This window comes from Squalius cephalus (genome assembly GCF_949319135.1).
Source record: "Squalius cephalus genome assembly, chromosome: 5".
Lineage (NCBI taxonomy): Eukaryota > Metazoa > Chordata > Actinopteri > Cypriniformes > Leuciscidae > Squalius > Squalius cephalus.
The window spans coordinates 44,839,227-44,857,426 of record NC_137126.1 but is presented as its reverse complement, the minus strand read 5'-3'; the positions used below and the strand labels follow the sequence as shown (position 1 = coordinate 44,857,426).

The window sequence follows — 18,200 nt, the reverse complement described above, 5'->3', positions numbered from 1 at the left end:
TTTTTACATTTGGATATGGGTACATCTGAATTTGGCCTGATGACCCGAGGGATTGGTGCGAACTTTCTAGTGTCATTATTAAGAGGATGTGGAAACAAAAAAATAAAATATTGTGAAGACTTGCTAACACATTGAAAATAGGATAATAGTACAAGGAATACAAAAAAAAGAAGACAATTACATTCCAAATTGCCAGCAATAATCTTAAAAAGCACATTCATATTAGTAGATGCTTTGGAATGATTTTAGTTTTGAAAAATGCTCAGCTTGTTTCATCGTTTACAATAAATTTGATATTTTAGTCCTTTTTATATCCATCCATTAGCCATGTACAGCTTTCAAAACAATAAATAAGACAGACATTTCTGATTGGTCCTTGTTGAGATAAAAAAAAAAAAAAAAAAATGTATGGAGAGCTCAGAGGTTTTGTTGAAGGTCACTGGAATACCTGCAGAAAATGAGCCCTGAACCTACAAATACACAAACAACACCTTCCAACGAGGCGCCTGGAGAGAAGTAACACTTGAGATCAGTGAAAACATGATGAAACTGAAGTGAAAGTGATGAAAAGTCCAACAGAGACGTCAAAACCTCTGCTTTCGCTTCACATGAACACGATCCACCCTCACACACACACACACACACACACACACACACGAGTCGAGTGAATATTTACATCAGTAATTGACAAACCACACTGATTGAAAAACAAAAAGGTGAAAACAAAAGAATGACAAAAGTGTGATGCATAGAATGGCATAAAATAGATCAGCGATAATCACGTCTGTCTTCATCCCAGAAACCATCAGTTTTCAAGCTCTTTTGAAGTGCAAGACACAGACTGTAGTCTCAGGTGTGTGTGTTAGTGTGTTTGCCAAAAGGATGCTAGCATGGTCTCCTTTTGAAGGAAGAGAAATCCAACGCTACAGGTTTCACTCAGGAGAGTGTGTGGTGGTTCAGGAAGAGATCTGTCCGTTCCTCAAACATAAGAGGTCTGTTTTCTTCCTGTGATTGATCTGTTCCACTGCCAACCTCTCTCTCAGTGTGTGTGTGTGTGTGTGTGTGTGTGTGTGTGTGTGTGTGTGTGGGGAGAGAGAGCGCTGTGCCTGTAGGGGAGACGCTCACTGAGCGTGTTCAGAACAGGGCTTTGGATCCATGGTTCTCAAACTCGGACCAGGCGTCGCTCAGCTCCATGAAGATCATTTTAGCGTACTGCTCGTACGGATGACCTGTGGCCTGAAGACCAGAGAGAGAGAGAGAGAATCAAATCAAGTAAGAATCAAATCAAAATTGACCCTATTTATTTTCTTAATGCAGATAACTGGATTTATATTGAACGATTAATCCTTTAAAACATTTTTTGGTAACACTTTATTTTACGGTGCCCTTTGATACAGAGTAATTACTTAATTAGGTACTTAGTAATAGACTTTGTAATAACATGTAACAAAATGTACTTAACATGTAACTAAGTTATGGAACAGCCTGTACTTGTTTGTAATTACGCACATGAAATAGGCAGCTACTCTTACACATGTGTAACAAGCCGAGTTGGATAAGGTTTATAGATACACATGAAGTACACTTAAGTACATTCTTGATACACTTTATTTTACGTAGCTCATCCCTGTGTAATATTATGTAATTACAATGTAATTAGGAAACTACTGCATGCATTTAAGCTGTGAACTAGTAAGTTAAATCAAACTAAGGCAGAGATGGATAAGGTATGTATACACAAAGTACACTTAAGTACATTAAGTACAAAGTAAACTTGACTTCCGTCAACAAAACCAACGTGACTAGCTAGTAGCTAGTAGCGAGCAACTCACTCTGCAGAAGTAGCAGTGCCTCGCCTTCTGAGAATATAGTTCCCTGTATGTATACGGTTAGAAGATGGCTGTCTCTCATGTGACCTTGTTATTTGACTATACAAATCACAACATGTAAATAGGAAAATGTTGGCGTTATTTTGTCACTTATTGGGATTCGTATGCTAGCTGGAGCCATTTACCTCCAGTCTTTGTGCTAAGCTAGGCTAGCGGTGGGTGCGTCAGAAAGAGTTACGGCACGCACAGAGATGAGAAGGGTATGTATGGACTTATCTAACTCTGGAGGATACGGTGAATAAGCTAAAGTCCCAAAAAGTCGGCGTGTTCCTTTAAAAAGATTTTCTCCGCCTGTATAGCATTTTTTTTCAGAGACCAAGTTTATACATTTTGATGAAAAAAAATGAAACACTTCTTGCTTTTTGAACATTGCTGTAATGTAAATATCTCATACCTTGTCTGGGTGCACAACAAGCACAGCCTTCCTGTAGACCCTCTTCACCTGGTCAGGCGTGACTAGATCCGCCATGTTGACGGGCCTCCAGCGGGTTTCTCCTTCCCACAGGACTGTGTGCAGTGTGGAGAGCAGAGCCCTGATGTTACGCTCCTTCCCCTCGATCCAATCTAAGATCTAACATACAGACATCATCATCATCATCAAGCCCAAAGCACATCCACCAGGAAGTATGTTCTTGAGAAACTGTGCTAAACGCTCATCTGTACCTGAAGTTTGAGAGGGTCCATGTCTTTAGACAGCTCCTGCTTCCTCATCTCAGCAATAGTTCTGGGCGTCTTCCTGTCAGGTTTGGAGCCAAAACCTTGTGTGGACAGAAGATCCTCAAAGTCGTCTTCTTTCACTTTGGGCTTCGGACCTAAAGGACAGAAACAGTCTGTACAACAAAAGCAGACAATAACAACCACAACACATTTATGAAATGTATTAGTGCATCATAAACGCACCAAAATCGCCCATGGCAATTATTGCTCATGTCACTCACTGCATGAAACGCTCTCGCTGCATCCGAAATCGCGTTCTCTCTGAGTGTCATCATGATCTATATAAGCAGCTCTCTCATAAAGCCGCCTCTCAAGCATCTCTCGAGTACAAACTTGACTTCTTTTTCGTGGCTTATTGCGCTTAAACGGTCAAATACATACAAAATTATGTCAAAATGCCAAAAAATATTCAGGAAAATACAGTCAGTTTTGGAATGTAACTAGTTAGAGAAAACACTTGTTGTGTAACAGTATATTGGATCCGTGCGCACGCTCTTAAAGTGACAGCAGCCTAATAAACCTGCTGCAAAAGACAGAGAAAATCACTCGCTGCTCTTGACTGAGTAACTTTTAACTTTAATTGTAAGCATTAATCTGTATGAAATGAAAACTATCCAGTTATTTTACATTAGATTACTTTCATTTCTGTGGTATTTTTTTCCTGAATATACTGTTAGACCCACCTGAAAAACTTAAAGCCATGTTTATTTTATCAGTCTCTTTATTTTATATTTGTGCTATTGTTTGCAATTTGTTTATTTGTTCTTCTTTTATTACTTACTGTTTACTTGTCTTTTTTTATGTATATATAGCTCAACGATTCAAATTAAATCTTCCTGTGTACACTTACTTAAAGCTACACTGTGTAACTTTCTTAGTTGATTCTTAGCAAAAAACACTTAGTTCTTTCAAAAATATATGTGCTCATTAATGTATATTTACTTCTTTCAAGTAATAAAGTATTCTCTTAAGTTTATAATCTGCCATTGAAAGTACATACGGGTGAGGGGTTCGTATGCCGGTCGCCATGTTGCCCCTCCATCTTGAAACTACATTAGCCAAAGAGGGACATGCCTGTAAATTCAAGCTTCGCCTTTTGCGTTTTTCACTCAGTGACACCTGACGAATGCGAGGGGGAGATTACTCGCGAGCTCGCGAGTGCCGGTGTTGTGTGTGTGTGTGTGTGTGTGCGTACTCACATTTGAAAGAGAGAATTAAAACGTCAACGCGACAGACAAATCAGCAAGACCATAGTCAATATTGGAGTAACTTTTCCCAGATGGAAAGAGCTCATGAGGAGAAAAGATTTTAAAACGGACGCCGAGGTTGCCTGCTTTCTTCTCGACAGGTAATTCAGCCTGTTGTAATTCATTTGTGTAAATTCGAAGTTTTATAGTTGCTTGTCTAAGTTCTAACCATAGCATGTTTGTGCATAACGCCAGAACGACCTCTAGTATAACTTCATCCTCGCGTCAATGGTGAAAAAGTATTGTTTACCTTGTAACATAAATCTGTGCTGCGACAGATCACAGGTAATGAATAGTTTTAAAGGTGCAATTTTTTAAGCTATATAAAAAAAGGACACTGTAAATTTTAGTTATTTTTAATTGCTTTTACTTTGTACACATTGTAACGTTAGCCTAATCTGATTATGCTGGGATAGCCGATTCCAAGGGTGACGTTTACCTCCTGACATCTGTCCTGTAGTTTTATTCATTTTAGACATATTGTTTATTATTGTCATGGACGAAGTGATAACTGGAAGCCATGTTAATCTTGGAATAATACAGCCACCGTAGGAGTTAAAACGCTCTCGGAATTGAGAGGAACAGAAACTAATTTTCACTGGGTAGTCATATACAATTTCACCGCTAGATGGGGGTAAAAATCACACAGTGTAGCTTTAAGACATCAACCACAGTGTTTTGTGAATACTCTCCAAAAATGTGTGTGTGTGTTTAGGTTTGTATCTGAAGTCCATTAGCTTCTCCACGTTCGGCTCTGACTCGAGAACGCCTCCTGGCGAACAGGTTTTATCAAAACAGTTTAATATCAAACACGTCCCGCAGTTTAGCAACAGTACACTGTATTTTACCACACTCACTTATTCGGCTGATTTGGATGTTAAGTTTGGGCTTTTAGTAGGGCTGGGTAAAAAAATATTGATTTCTCGATTTTAATCGATTCTCATTTTTACTAAACGATATCGATTCTTAAATCCCAAGAATCGATTAGTCATCCTGTTTTCAGTTGATGAATGAATGTAACATTGTTGCGCGCATCCCATCCGATAAATCGCTATAATCTTTGTGCTTTGTTATTATTGATATGAAACAAAGTCTCAGATTTCAAATTACGTCCATTTCCTTATGAAATTCAAAAACATAATTACCGTTTTGGCGCTGTGGCGTGAGATCGCTCTGGCGCAGTTCAAGAGAAGCAGCAGCGCGGAGCCCGCACGTGATCTTCTCTTCCGCCTTAATAATACCAGTTATAGCGCGAAATAAACTTGAATGAGCATCTGAAAGTGTGTTAAAAGATAGAGTACAACTTATCGAAGTCCGTATCATGTGACATGGAATCGCTCAATCAGTGTTTCAACCGTGGAAAGACGTTAGTAAACAATGTCATGTATGTCACATTTACCTCAAAACATCCAGTGACCATAAACTCGTTAGTCAGCTAGAAAAATGTACTCTAGAGAGGAGCATTTTGTTAAATATATGCCCCATATTACACATTCATTATAGTTTTTAATGTTCTTCAATATTTAATGCATGTTTGAATAAATCTGAAAAGTTTATGACAGCCAGCATTTAAATTTTTATATGATTTCATTTAACTTTATTATTATAAAAATAAATAAAAGTGTATTTTAAGTGTTTGTATACAAATCAGTTCATTTTTACCTTCAATATTATAGTAGGCTAATAAAGCCAATAGGCTACAACTGACCCCCATAGTTTACACTAATAGTTAAGAGATTTGTTTTCCTTGAGAAAATTTGCAGTGTATTGTACCTGATATCCAAAATAATCGAATCAAATTGCAAGCTTGTGAATCGAATCGAATTCGAATCGAATTGTGAAATTTGTGTCAATACCCAGCCCTAGCTTTTAGGGAGGAATGAAAGCGCACCGCTGTGAAGGAAAGGAAGCTGCGCTGGACAGAATGTGGCAGTGGTGTAATAATTACTTGATTTCATAATCGTTGGAAGCCAAAATCGAAAATCAATTACGATAACAAAAATCACAAACTGGACTTTGAGTGCGGTCCAAAGCAGCGAGAAGACTAGCTTTATGCAAATAACAAGGTGATGTAGCTAAAGAGCCTGATACACTTCAAGTGAAATCGAAGAATAAACTGTGGTTTGCCATCATTTTGAACAAAATCAGGCCCAATTATTTGGAAAAGTTCGCTCTAGCTGGTAAACACCTTCAAAACTACCATTGCTCTGAGGCGATTATGTAATACGTAGGTGTGGCTCTGAGGCTCCGCCTTCTCTGACGTGGAAATCTTTTCCAGTTCATTTCTCCGGTTCAGTCCGTCGAGGTCAGACGTCCACAAGTAAAAACACTGGAGAGCTGCTTTATAGTAGAAACTGAAGTTGTTATTCTGTTTTTTTCATGTTTAATACTGTAAAGCTGCTTAATTTAAAGCGCTCTATTGTTTAAGGTTCTATATAAAAAACATGACGTGATGACTTGAGTTCCAAGTTGCAGGGCTGGTGCGAACATATCCATACTACTATGATCAGATGCTTTCTCGCCGCTGTCACAGAAACAACCAACATTGTATTTACATAAAGTGTTCATAGGCAAATTTGCTTTATGCATTTCCCTGGCGTTGAAATCAGGCACATATAAATGTCAGGAAACACGATTCCTGGTGGCATGTAAATATGCATGGATCACTGGATCTTTGGTAAGTTGTAAGGAACACTATCAAGTCTAACCTTTAGTTTAGACCGATTATCATTTGTTTTACTCGCAGTTTCGGGTCATGCAGCAGCTCTTTTGCCACTCAGTCTGACTGAGGGTGCGTGTTCTTGCGGTAAAAAGACGTCAGTGGATACCCTATACCGCTGCTAAGGCATTTCAAACTTCTTTTTATCCCCAAGCGAAGAACAAAAAATAACTTCCTAATGAGTATATCGGGGCCTTAATTCACGGAAATAAAGGCAGGACTACAAACGAGGCGTTTCAGGCATTCACATCTTTTGCCATGGACTTTGTAACTTTGCAGAAACATGCACAAACAGCTGTATTACACAAGATCAAATATTCTTTGCTCAAACAATTATTAGAAATGGCATAATTTCAAATTTGCAACTTTCATGCATTTGTTTAGAAGCCTTACCAAAGGACGGCCCACGGATCCCCCTCTCTTCTCGGCCACCGATCACACTGAAGCTGGGGACGTAGTTTGGTTTAGCTGGTTGGGGAACAGGTTTGGAGGGCTGGGTTTGCTGCCTGGACGCTGAGTTTAGAGGCATCCAGGGTTTGTTCGGGCCAGATGAGGGCCGAGGGTTCTGCTGCCACTGCTGACTTGAGTTCTTTGGGCCACCAGCAGAGGGCGCCGCTTTATAACCTGGACCAGAGAAACCAGCACTGGACGAGCCTAAACACAAATCAGTGTTAGTTACATGATATGAGTGACATATGACAAACACAACACTGACATTTAAAACAGAAAAACATACCAGGTAGTGTTGAGGGCAGGTTGCCCAGGTCTGCGAAGGGGTCAAAGCTCTGAGATTTGGCCTTGGAGAAAGAGGAGAGTCCTGAGGCTGCACAAAGAAAGATGGGTTCAAAAATAAACTTTTTAAACACTTTATGGGCTGCAATGACTGGATTATGAGTATTCTAACAACTAACCAGAAAATCTCATTAGCTGATTGACCGGTAAACATAGGAAGTGTTTGACTGTATGAACAGGGTTATTGTTACATTTAATGGTAACACTTTACAGTAAGGTTTCATTTGTTCAAATTCTTTAAATACATTAGTTAACATGAACTAACAATGAAATCTATTTCTATTATCTAGCATTTATTCATCTTAATGTTAATCTCAATTTTAACTCTTTCCTGCCAGTGTGTTTTGGAAAAAAGTTGCCAGCCACTGACAGCATTTTTGATAACTTTCACAAAAATGTCATGGCCCCCAGAATATTTTGTTGTATATCTGAACATACAATATATCAAAAGAAAGAACAGAGCCTCTGCTTTAAAAAAAAATAAAAAAAATACTAGCTTCATGCATTTTTTATCAACACTTGAATGTGGGTAAGTTTGATAAAAAGCAATATTTTGAGCAAAAAGCTGAGAAAAACTGAAAAGTTTTTGTCAAAGGCTACATCCAGACCGGATTCAGAACGATGATTAAATCATATAGTAAGTGAATGTAGAATTAATGAGCTCAATGGAGACTTTGTCATGGCTTTTCCCTGTGCATTACTTTTTTTGTGGATTTTAACTCTTTCCCTGCCAGGGTTTTTTAAAACGTTGCCAGCCACAGCCAGCATTTTCCATCATATTCACAAAATTGTCATGGCCCCCAGAACATTATGTTGAATGAATATCTGAACATGCAATATATAAAAACAAAAAAGAACAAAGCCTCTGTTTTTTATTCTAGCTTCATGCATTCTTTTTTTTATCAACACTTTGAATGTGGGCAAGTTTCATAAAAATAAAAAAAATTGAGCAAAAAGCAGAAAAAAAACACACGTGTGGATCGGATTCAGATCGATGATCAAAACACAGATGGAGTAGATCGAGTCAAAAGCTTCACAGTCCTACAGCTCATCCTGGGTCAACATTTCATTGGTAACATTAGACAGTTTTGATTTATATGCTGTTTAATGCTGATGATCATATTTTACATAAGCATCTGCTTACATATGATATTGCTTGTTTCTGCTTCTTCACAAGTCTTTTGAGCAGGAGATTCCGTATTATTTCAGAAGATGCGTAATAGCGCCCCCTACCGTATAACAGTGACAACACAGAAAGCCGGAAATTTCCGTCAATTGCAGGGAAACATTGTTTCAAATGACGGAAAAATGGCAATGGTGGGGAAAGAGTTAAAGATCAAAAGTTATTACTGTTACCAATACCAACATGAAAAAGTACATTTTTTATTAACTCACATAGACAAAGTTTAATAAATGCAGAAAAATATATTTGTTAGTTAAAGTCTCCATGAAATCAAACTAGAAAATGTATATTTTTCATGGAATATTGCCTGTAAGCAGGAATAAGGAATAAGACCCTGTAGCAGTGTTTATTATAAATTATTTATCTGTCAACATGTTTATTTAAAAAAAATTCATATGCACTCGTAATCTTTTATCAAAATAACGGACAACTCCTCTCTTCTCTGATGACGCGTTTACTGGCGTGAGGGCGGGACAACCTGTCACTCACATGAGATCCACCAATAGCAAACCACAACCATCCAATCAACCACCCCATGAGCAAAGTCAAGTCCCTACATCATTCGAGAAGCTGTTTTACTCGGATATACATCAATAGGGAAGAAAAAACAATAGGCAACTTCCTTTTCATGCTGATATTATTGTTAGTTAATGCATTAACTAAAGTTAACAAACTAGTCTGCTGTAAAGCGTTACCAACTTAACCAAGTGACTGTTCTGACTGATTTAAGGTCTGGTTATCTGAATGAAAGAATGATTGAATGTTTGACTACCACTCATAGTAGGTTTGCTGGCAGCGGTGGTCATGTTAATAGTCGTGCTGGTTCCACCTGTGGTCCAGTTGTCCCACCCACCTAACAGGTCAGGCTGACTCGCTGATGAAGTCATCTTCGGAGTCTCGCTTGCTAACTTATCTGGCAAAATATTTTATAAATATTAATTTTATGAAATATTTTATGAAAGACACTTTCAGACACCCTGACATTTACTTTAAAAACACCAAAGAACTTAAACTGATGTTTATTTATACTTAAAGGGATAGTTCACTTTGAAATTAAATTTTGGTATGTTTTAGCTTACCTCAAGGGCATCCAAGATGTAGGTGTCTTTTTTTCCGCAGTAGTTTAAATTTTGATATTTTTAGGTCAAACCGTTCTTGTCTGTCAGTCATTTAATGCAGGTCTATGGTCACTGTCTCAAAGAGCATGCACAGAGTCCAAATTAAACAATTCCCCATCGTCCAAATTAAACAATTCCCCATCGTAAGTACACATTGATGGCCTAAGACACGAAACGAGCGGTTTGTGTGAGAAAACGAACAGTATTTATATCGTTTTTACCTGTTGTATCACAGCCACGTCCAAGTGTTCTGAGGGCGCGCGCGCATCCTGGTGTGTGATGTGTACGCAGACTGGTGCATAGATATATAAACTAGATGTCGCCTTGCCTACGGCATTCGTTCCAATGAATTCGTTCTGGCGACATCTAGTGTATATATCTATGCACCAGTCTGCGCACACATCACACACCAGGATGCGCGCGCGCCCTCAGAACACTTGGACGTGGCTGTGATACAACAGGTAAAAACGATATAAATACTGTTCGTTTTCTCACACAAACCGCTCGTTTCATGTCTTAGGCCATCAGTGTGTACTTACGATGGGGAATTGTTTAATTTGGACGATGGGGAATTGTTTAATTTGGACTCTGTGCATGCTCTTTGAGACAGTGACCACAGACCTGCATTAAATGACTGACAGACAAGAACGGTTTGACCTAAAAATATCAAAATTGAAACTACTGCGGAAAAAAAGACACCTACATCTTGGATGCCCTTGAGGTAAGCTAAAACATACCAAAATTTAATTTCAAAGTGAACTATCCTTTTAAAATAGTAAAAAAAGATCAGCTTTAAAAGGGATAGTTCCCCCAAAAATTTTAATTCTGAACATTTTAATTTTTGGGTGAACTATCCCTTTCAACTCAAAACAAACATTGCTCTTAATAACCACAACTTTTTTTTGTCCTTTTTTAAAATAATGAAACAATGATTTGGTAACACTTTACAATAAGGCCTCATTTGTTAACATTATTTAATGTATTAACTAACATGAACTAACCGTGAGCAATACAAATGTTACAGTATTTATTCATCTTTGTTAATGTTAATTAATAAAAATCCAGCTGTTCATTGTTTGTTCATGTTAGTTCACAGTGCATGAACTAATGTTAACAAATACAAACATTTGATTTTAATAATGTATTAGTAAATGTTGAAATTAACATTAAGATTAATAAATGCTGTAGAAGTATTGTTCATTCTTAGTTCATGTTAACTAAAGTAATTAACTAATGTTAACTAATGAAACCTTATTGTAAAGTGGTACCAATGGTTTATTAGTACACTACTTTGATTCATATGTAAATCGGAGCAGAACTCACTGAGGTTAAAGAGGCTGGAGTTGGATGCAGGAGGCGGAGCTTTGAACCCACCACTTCCACTGTCTGACCCCAAGAGGTCACCAAACAGATCTGACCCTGAAGACGCTGACCCCACACCAAAGGGGTCAAAGAAGTCTACAGAAAGAAAAATAAAAAATTATACAAATATTTTTAACATTATTAATATTAATAATTAAAATATCAAAGAACATGTCTGGGTGATATTTACCCAAACATCAAAATATTTTATTTTATTTTATTTTGCATTAAACAAAAGAGCTAATTTTGGTCAAATTATTTTTATTTATTTTTAAATTAAATTAGTGTTCAGTGGATCTGCTATTCTCATTATATTCATTGATGATTCTCATTTTTGTATTACAATAATGAAAATAATACTATGGCAATATTTCATCATTATCTATAATATTTCTAATATTTCATCATTTTCATCATTAATATTCATCATTATCTACAATTAAATTAAATGTAATTTAATTAAATGTAATTAAATTTAATGCTGATGTTGTTGCTTTTTCCCACCCTGTATGTATAATAAGAAAACAAATAAATTACAAATAAAAAAAATGTAATCAGCATAATACATAAATTTTATAAAAATGTATAAATACAATATATTCACTTTTTATCATTACAGTAATGAGAATTTGAGAGGAAAATGAATCAATTAGCGGTCAGGAAATATTTTCATAATGCCAAAAATAATATTGTTCCTAAAACAGGCTTCATTTTCTTTAACCAAAATATAAATTTCTTTCGATTTTTGACTTTCATCTTTAATCTTTATTATCTATATTTATTATTATAGGTGAATCATGCCTTCCAGGAGTCAAACTTGCAACCTTTTGGTACTGAACACTATATTTAAACACTCTTGCAGGAAATCTCTTCTACCTTTATTAGCCGTTGGTGCCGGTTGGCTGGACGTGTTGGGGAAGAACAGATCTTCTCCTGTACCTTCTCCGATCAGGTCGTCTGTGGTAGCTGGAGGCGCAGCGTTGGATGGAGGGGCGAACAGATCGTTTAGTAAATCACTGTTACTAGCGGAACTTTTCAAACCCGTCACCACAGAAATGTTCTCGGCCGAAAGACAGGGGTCAGAGTTCAGGCCGAGCAGGTCCTCTGTGTCGGGCTGGGGGTCAGGCGGTGTGGTTGTGAAATCCGCCTCGAAGAGCGGTTCACTGGTGTCACGTGACAGAGTCCCATCAATGGGGGCGGAGTAAGACACTGACTCCTCCTCCGAGCCGCCACTCAAGTCCTCCTGGTCATCCAATTGGCTGTCAGAGCGATCGAACTGCTGACTGCCATCTGCAAATACACCAGAATACAGTACATAAATCAATTTCACAATAGCGCTATGCTATATTATGATTTTTAAATGGTTTTAAAATATCGTGCAGCCTTGGATAACAGTCAAATAATGCGGTTCATGGAGTCTTGTCCATGGAACACGCCACTTCCGTTAGTTTGCTGGTTAAACGGTAAAATTGCAACTGAGTAAATTGCAAGGATTTCTTAAAATAGAGGATCAAGGAATCATGACATCCCTCATTTTAACATTTAAAAAGTTACATACTTCCCCTTTAATGTGCAGAGGCAGCAAACAATCAGGGGGAAATGTGTATGAAGTTTGTGTTCTTATTAACTGAGCGTGTTATAAATGTGCTGTATACCTTCCCAGTCAAGCATTTGGAAGAAGCTGTTGGCGTTGGTGTCAGTGCTTTGAGGAGAAGGGGAATCTGGTTCGGTCTGTGGCCCTTCAGGCGAATGCTCCGGCTGAGGAGGTTCAGAGGCGTAGCAGGCTGTTGAACCAGGCTGACGTGGAAGCTCTGGTTTACCTGATCAACCGGAAAGAGTAAGAAAAAAAAGAAAAAAATCTAGGTTAAAACTAATATGAGAAGTATAACATCATAATGCAGACGAAAAAACAAGAATGCAGGGTATCTGAGAGCTTTAAGTCCCACTGAAGTTCCTTGAAGCGTCGTGTAGTGTTATTCAGTGTTGATGTAATTTCCACTGAAACAGGAAGACCCTGTAGAACTGTTACTACAGCAAAACAGTGATCATCATCATGCTGAGGAAGTGCAGTTTGAAAAGTGAGTCATTTATGTTGCTGCATTGCACTGGTGTCTCTTTTTCTAATGCCGAGTCTGTCTAACCGTTTCTCCACCATATCGCTTTAAAATACAACATTCTTGGTAGAAACCAAATGGGTCCGATATGTTTTGTGGTCTGTGCCGACTCACGCACATGATCCGCTTCATTCGCCCCAATGGAAAGCATATTTACACTGTCTGAATCGTTCCCTATCCCCTATAGAGTGCACTATGTGCCATTCACCATGTAGAAAATAGTAAATGTGTAAACAAGTGAACAATTTTAGCCGCAGCGTCTATTTATAATGTGGACGCTTTAGATTCTAGAGAGCATTTGATTGGACAGAAAATCTGGTGTAGGTGTATCCAATATACTTGTACACACACTTTCTCAACTGTGCACGTTTATTTAAGACTGTGTTTACGTGAATACTCTCACGAAAGGCATTTTGACATCTTTGTGTGTGCACGTATCTGAAGTCCACGTTCAGCTCTGACTCGAGCGCGCACACAGAACGCCTCCTGGGGAACAGTGTCTCTTTTGAGGCTTAATACGCTTTTAACAGCACAGTTCAATATCAAACACGTCCCGCAGTTTAGCAACAGCAGACTCCATTTTACAACACTCACTTATTTGGGTGATTTAGATGTTAAGTTGGGGCTTTTAGGGAGGAACGAAAGCGCACCGCTGTGAAGGAAAGGAAGGTGCGCTGGACAGAATGCAGCATCGGAAAACAACAATCGTTTTACCTCGATTACCTTGTTTTCATAATCATTGGAAGCCAAAATCGAAAATCAATTACGACTAATCGCACAGCCCTAGTTTAGTGTGTAACCAAAATAGCAATAATATCCAGAAAAAAAAAGATTTTATGCATAATACGGTACTTTTAATTATAAATAATCCCGAACTAGATCAGGACTCTTATTTTGAAATGTCTATGTTTTACTACTCCCAGCTGCTCAATCAAAATAGATGAGGGAAAAAAATGATGCACTCTTACAAGTTACAACCATCTGCAACAAATTACAATATAAACACCATAAAGTAAACATTGCCATAATTCATCAACAGTAGATCAGCAATGGCTCACAATCATTTTAATTAAATCATTGCCTTTTGAAGTTATATAACTTACATTAGGCCGTATTGTGATTCCAGTTTTTCCATGCCCAAATTTAGGACGTCCTATAATATTTAAGACATTTGCTATACCATTTAAGATATTTAAGACTGTTTATGACCTTAAATTTGAACAAAATGAATTTAAGACATCTCAAGACTTAAGGACCATAAATAGCTCTTATAAAAACATATGAGAACCCTGAAGAATCAGGGGGAAAAAACTAACAAAATAAAGAGAAAACTCACCAAATTTTGTCAGGATCTCTTGCTGTTCATCTCGGCTGGAGAAAAGGATCTTGGGATTAAGTCCTTTTGTGGCAAAGTTTTCCCAGGGCGTAGTCTTGTTGCTAGGGCGATCCTGAGGCTCCACCTCCACATTTACTTGTACCTGGAAGAGGTCAGGGTATTTCTCTTGGATGTCACACGCATCGAGATCATATCTGCAAATACATACAGCATCATCATTTAGACATTCAACCGAAAGCGAAACTGATATGAGATCATTGTAAGAGTAATCTGAAACTTACTTCGCAAATTTGACAGTGGAGGCGTTTCTGGGTACAAAGCCTGTATGGAACTGAATCTGAAACACCTTCATGGAAGCCATCTGCAAAAAACATTACGGTGCCTTAAAATGGGTGGAATTACGACAAATGACAAATATAATAATAAATCAATAATAATAACAAATATAATAAATAAATCAAATTAAAATAAAGACAAATAAATAAAAAAATAACCATTCTGCATCTTTAACAAATAGTACCCATATGTTAAAGATGCAGAATGGTTATTTTTTATTTATTTACTTTTGATTTATTTATTATAATTATAACTTTTAATTCATTTCTTCCAAGGCAGTTTGCTCTGGGTTAGTCGGGGAGAGATTGAAAATGTTAAGAGTACTGTGTCTGTATTACAAATAGTTAAATTCTTTCTTGTAAATAAAATGTGCAATGGTGTGTTTGTCTTTGATTTGCTCAAATCGTCAGTGAGGGTCCAACTATTGTTCTTATGCTGCCGTTATATCATAATCATGCCGTTGATTAGTCCAACTGATCAGAAACAAAATTTGCATTTGTTCATATTTCAGATCTTGTACTGGGAGAATATACACAAATATTGGTCACTTGTCTTACTTTGGCTTGCAGGCGTCCGCCCAGCGTGGAGCGCGCGTGATAAATCACTATCACGACGTCACCCTGCACGGTTATATTCAGAGGAATCTCCGCTCGCACGTCCTCCATCTTAAAATCCCTGCAGAAACGGCATTAGTTAGAGATGGAGACGCTGGGAACATGATAATCATCATGTCTATCAGCACTGGATCGTGTGACGAGTTTCTTCACAGTGTGGAAGTGACTTACTTCATTCTGTCATACTCCTGTGAGGTGGTTGCGATGCGCTCGTCACCGACATAAACCTCACAGAACGGCCGGCAGCCGTTTCGCTGCTTATTAAAGAGTGGCACGGGTGTCATGGCGACAGAGCGGATGGTTATAGGCTTGCTGTGGGGGATTATGGGCTCCTCTGCCATCATATCACACATGTATTCAATATACCTACAACAACAACAACAACAGTCACTGGTTAATGCAATCCGTTAACACACAGTTATGACATAACCGGTGTGTTTAAAAGAAGTCTCTTATGCTCAACAAGGATGTATTTATTTGATCAAAAATACTGTAGGACAGTATTATTTATTGCACTGTAATATGATGATTTGGTGCTCAATTGATATCAATTATTATTAGTGCTCAATTATTAATAATGGAAATAATTATTTTTTTTGTTGCTTAATATTTGCGAAAAATACTTGATCATATCAAGAATGATTTCTGAAGGATCATGTAACACTAACGACTGCAGTAATGATGCTGAAAATTCAGCTTTGCATCACAGGAATTAATTATATTTTTAAAATATATGGTTACACTTTATTTTAAGGTGTCTTTGTTACACAGTAATTATTTATTTAAGTACTGAGTAATATTAAGTAACTACATTATGTCAGGATTAGGGTTTAGTTTAGGGTTAGTTGCATGTAATTATGCATAATTTACTGTTATTACTATAGTAACTGCATGTAACATGTAACAATGACACTGAAAAAATAAAGTGTTACCAAATATATTAACATAGAAAAAGCTTATTTTAAATGGTAATAATATTTCACAGTATTACTGTTTTTACTGCATCTCTAATCCAATAAATGCAGCCATGGTGAGCATGAGAGACTTCTTTCAAAAACATAAAAAAAAAAAAAAAAACTTACTTATTCAAAATTTTTGACCGGTAGTGTAAATCTACAGCTGAACAACTACACATTCGGTTCTTGAGCCAAAACACTATTTAAGTGAACCAGGGGTTCAAACAAAGATGTTTTAAAAAAGCAATAATGAACATTTTAAAATGTACAGTAACGGTGATGATTGCTTAGCAAGCACCAATAACAACCTGCAAAATCCTCATGGTTCATCATCTGACATGTAAGGTGTGGGATGAGAAGTCCGACCTCGCTCTAATGAACAGCGAAAACTGAAATCATTACGATCTTTGCTGTGAACCCCACATCCTCACAAGCAGATCTCACACATAAGGAGATATCATGCTTCAAATATGTACAAAAATGTATGTTGATGTAAGTTGCTTAAAAGTGTCCGTTTCAACTTTTAATCCTTTTAATCCACAAGTTGAATTAATTTCTGTACATAAATACAAATGCTCAACTTATATTTAACCTCAGAGCCAGTGTTGTTACTGTCAGTGCTATTTTAGTATTAATTCTATACTTTTGTAGTTTTTGTAAATCTTTAGAATTTTATTTGAATTAGATTGAATTATTCTGATTTTAGTTAAAATTTTAGTCATTTTATTGTTTTTAGCCATTTTATTAGTTTATTTTTTAATAAATGTGTCTATAAAGTTTTAGTTATTTTAGTACTTCAACTTAAATGTGGCAAATAGATGAAATATAAGTTTTATTTTATTTTTTTATTTTTTTTATTTCAAGTAATGAAAATGTTTTCATTATGGTATTAGTTTTATTTAATGATAATAACCCTGGTTATTGTTAACTAAAACTATAAAAAATAGTTTTTGTTAAATTAAATTAGACACCATTAGATATCACATGAAATCAGATATCAGTTAAAATATAGAAATCCAATGAACAAAAATGTTGCCTTGGCAACTAACTTAAACAAGTACTAAAATTAATAAAACTGAAAAAAAGCACAAAAAAAAAAAAACATTTTTAATTAAAGCTAAAAAAAAAAAAGAAAAAAAAAAAAAGAATTAAATTACAAAAGCACATGCAATTATTAAAACCTTAACTAAAACTGAAAATATAAAAATGTAAGTAAAATAAAAAAAAAATTGACAAATACAATAATCGTATAAAATAATACTAAATAACACTGCCTGTGATACTCTTTTAATGGCATCTCAATGCTCTGGTTCTAGTGAGCAACAGAACTGTTCAAGGTTGTGTCACTTCCTTTACATCTAGCACATTCACACTTGGTTAGAGTCAAAAGAGTCTCATGAGCTTGCGAAGTTCGGCAGAAGCGCTTGGCGAGCCGAAGAACAGTTGTGGAAGGAAGTGACCTCAGCACCAAAGAACGGTCACACTTGCGGCTCACTGCTCATGTTCATGTGTCTGAGCTGCTGAACTAATCCATTTCTGTTCTAGAACAACCTGTCCTGACATTTTGGTGTGCGGTGTGTCTTACTTCAAAGGAACAAAGAGAGAAAAAGAGAAAAAGAGAAGAGGTTGTTACCGCTTGTGTGAGGGTGAGATGCCCGGTGGACATCGCTTCATGCTGAACATGTACACTGCAGCCTCGGCCGTAGAGAACAGACGACAGAAACAGAGGAACGCACAAACCACCACAGCCGACGCTGCCCGTCCATCCTGCATACAAAAACACACGAGCACAATATGAAGATGACACTAGTGCAACT

At 37.0% G+C, this 18,200-nt stretch overlaps 1 protein-coding gene across 5 annotated transcripts in view; it reads right to left on the bottom strand.

Annotated features, from left to right (window-relative positions):
* Positions 1 to 852: 852 nt before the first annotated feature.
* Positions 853 to 18,200, bottom strand: part of gak (cyclin G associated kinase) — a 41,892-nt gene continuing 24,544 nt past the window's right edge. For 2 of the 5 annotated variants that reach the window (XM_079872457.1, XM_079872459.1), the window contains 14 exons: positions 18,017 to 18,150; positions 15,599 to 15,793; positions 15,371 to 15,488; positions 14,759 to 14,838; positions 14,478 to 14,671; positions 12,683 to 12,847; positions 11,904 to 12,317; positions 10,989 to 11,123; positions 9,320 to 9,460; positions 7,309 to 7,395; positions 6,966 to 7,226; positions 2,553 to 2,701; positions 2,284 to 2,460; positions 853 to 1,236 (listed from right to left, as the gene is read on the bottom strand). In XM_079872457.1, the coding sequence (XP_079728583.1) occupies positions 1,135 to 1,236; positions 2,284 to 2,460; positions 2,553 to 2,701; positions 6,966 to 7,226; positions 7,309 to 7,395; positions 9,320 to 9,460; positions 10,989 to 11,123; positions 11,904 to 12,317; positions 12,683 to 12,847; positions 14,478 to 14,671; positions 14,759 to 14,838; positions 15,371 to 15,488; positions 15,599 to 15,793; positions 18,017 to 18,150 (2,352 nt within the window). In that variant the 3' untranslated portion in view covers positions 853 to 1,134. Of the gene's footprint in view, positions 1,237 to 2,283; positions 2,461 to 2,552; positions 2,720 to 6,965; positions 7,227 to 7,308; positions 7,396 to 9,319; positions 9,461 to 10,988; positions 11,124 to 11,903; positions 12,318 to 12,682; positions 12,848 to 14,477; positions 14,672 to 14,758; positions 14,839 to 15,370; positions 15,489 to 15,598; positions 15,794 to 18,016; positions 18,151 to 18,200 lie in introns of all 5 variants that reach the window. The other 3 variants (XM_079872458.1, XM_079872461.1, XM_079872460.1) reach the window with 2 other exon arrangements.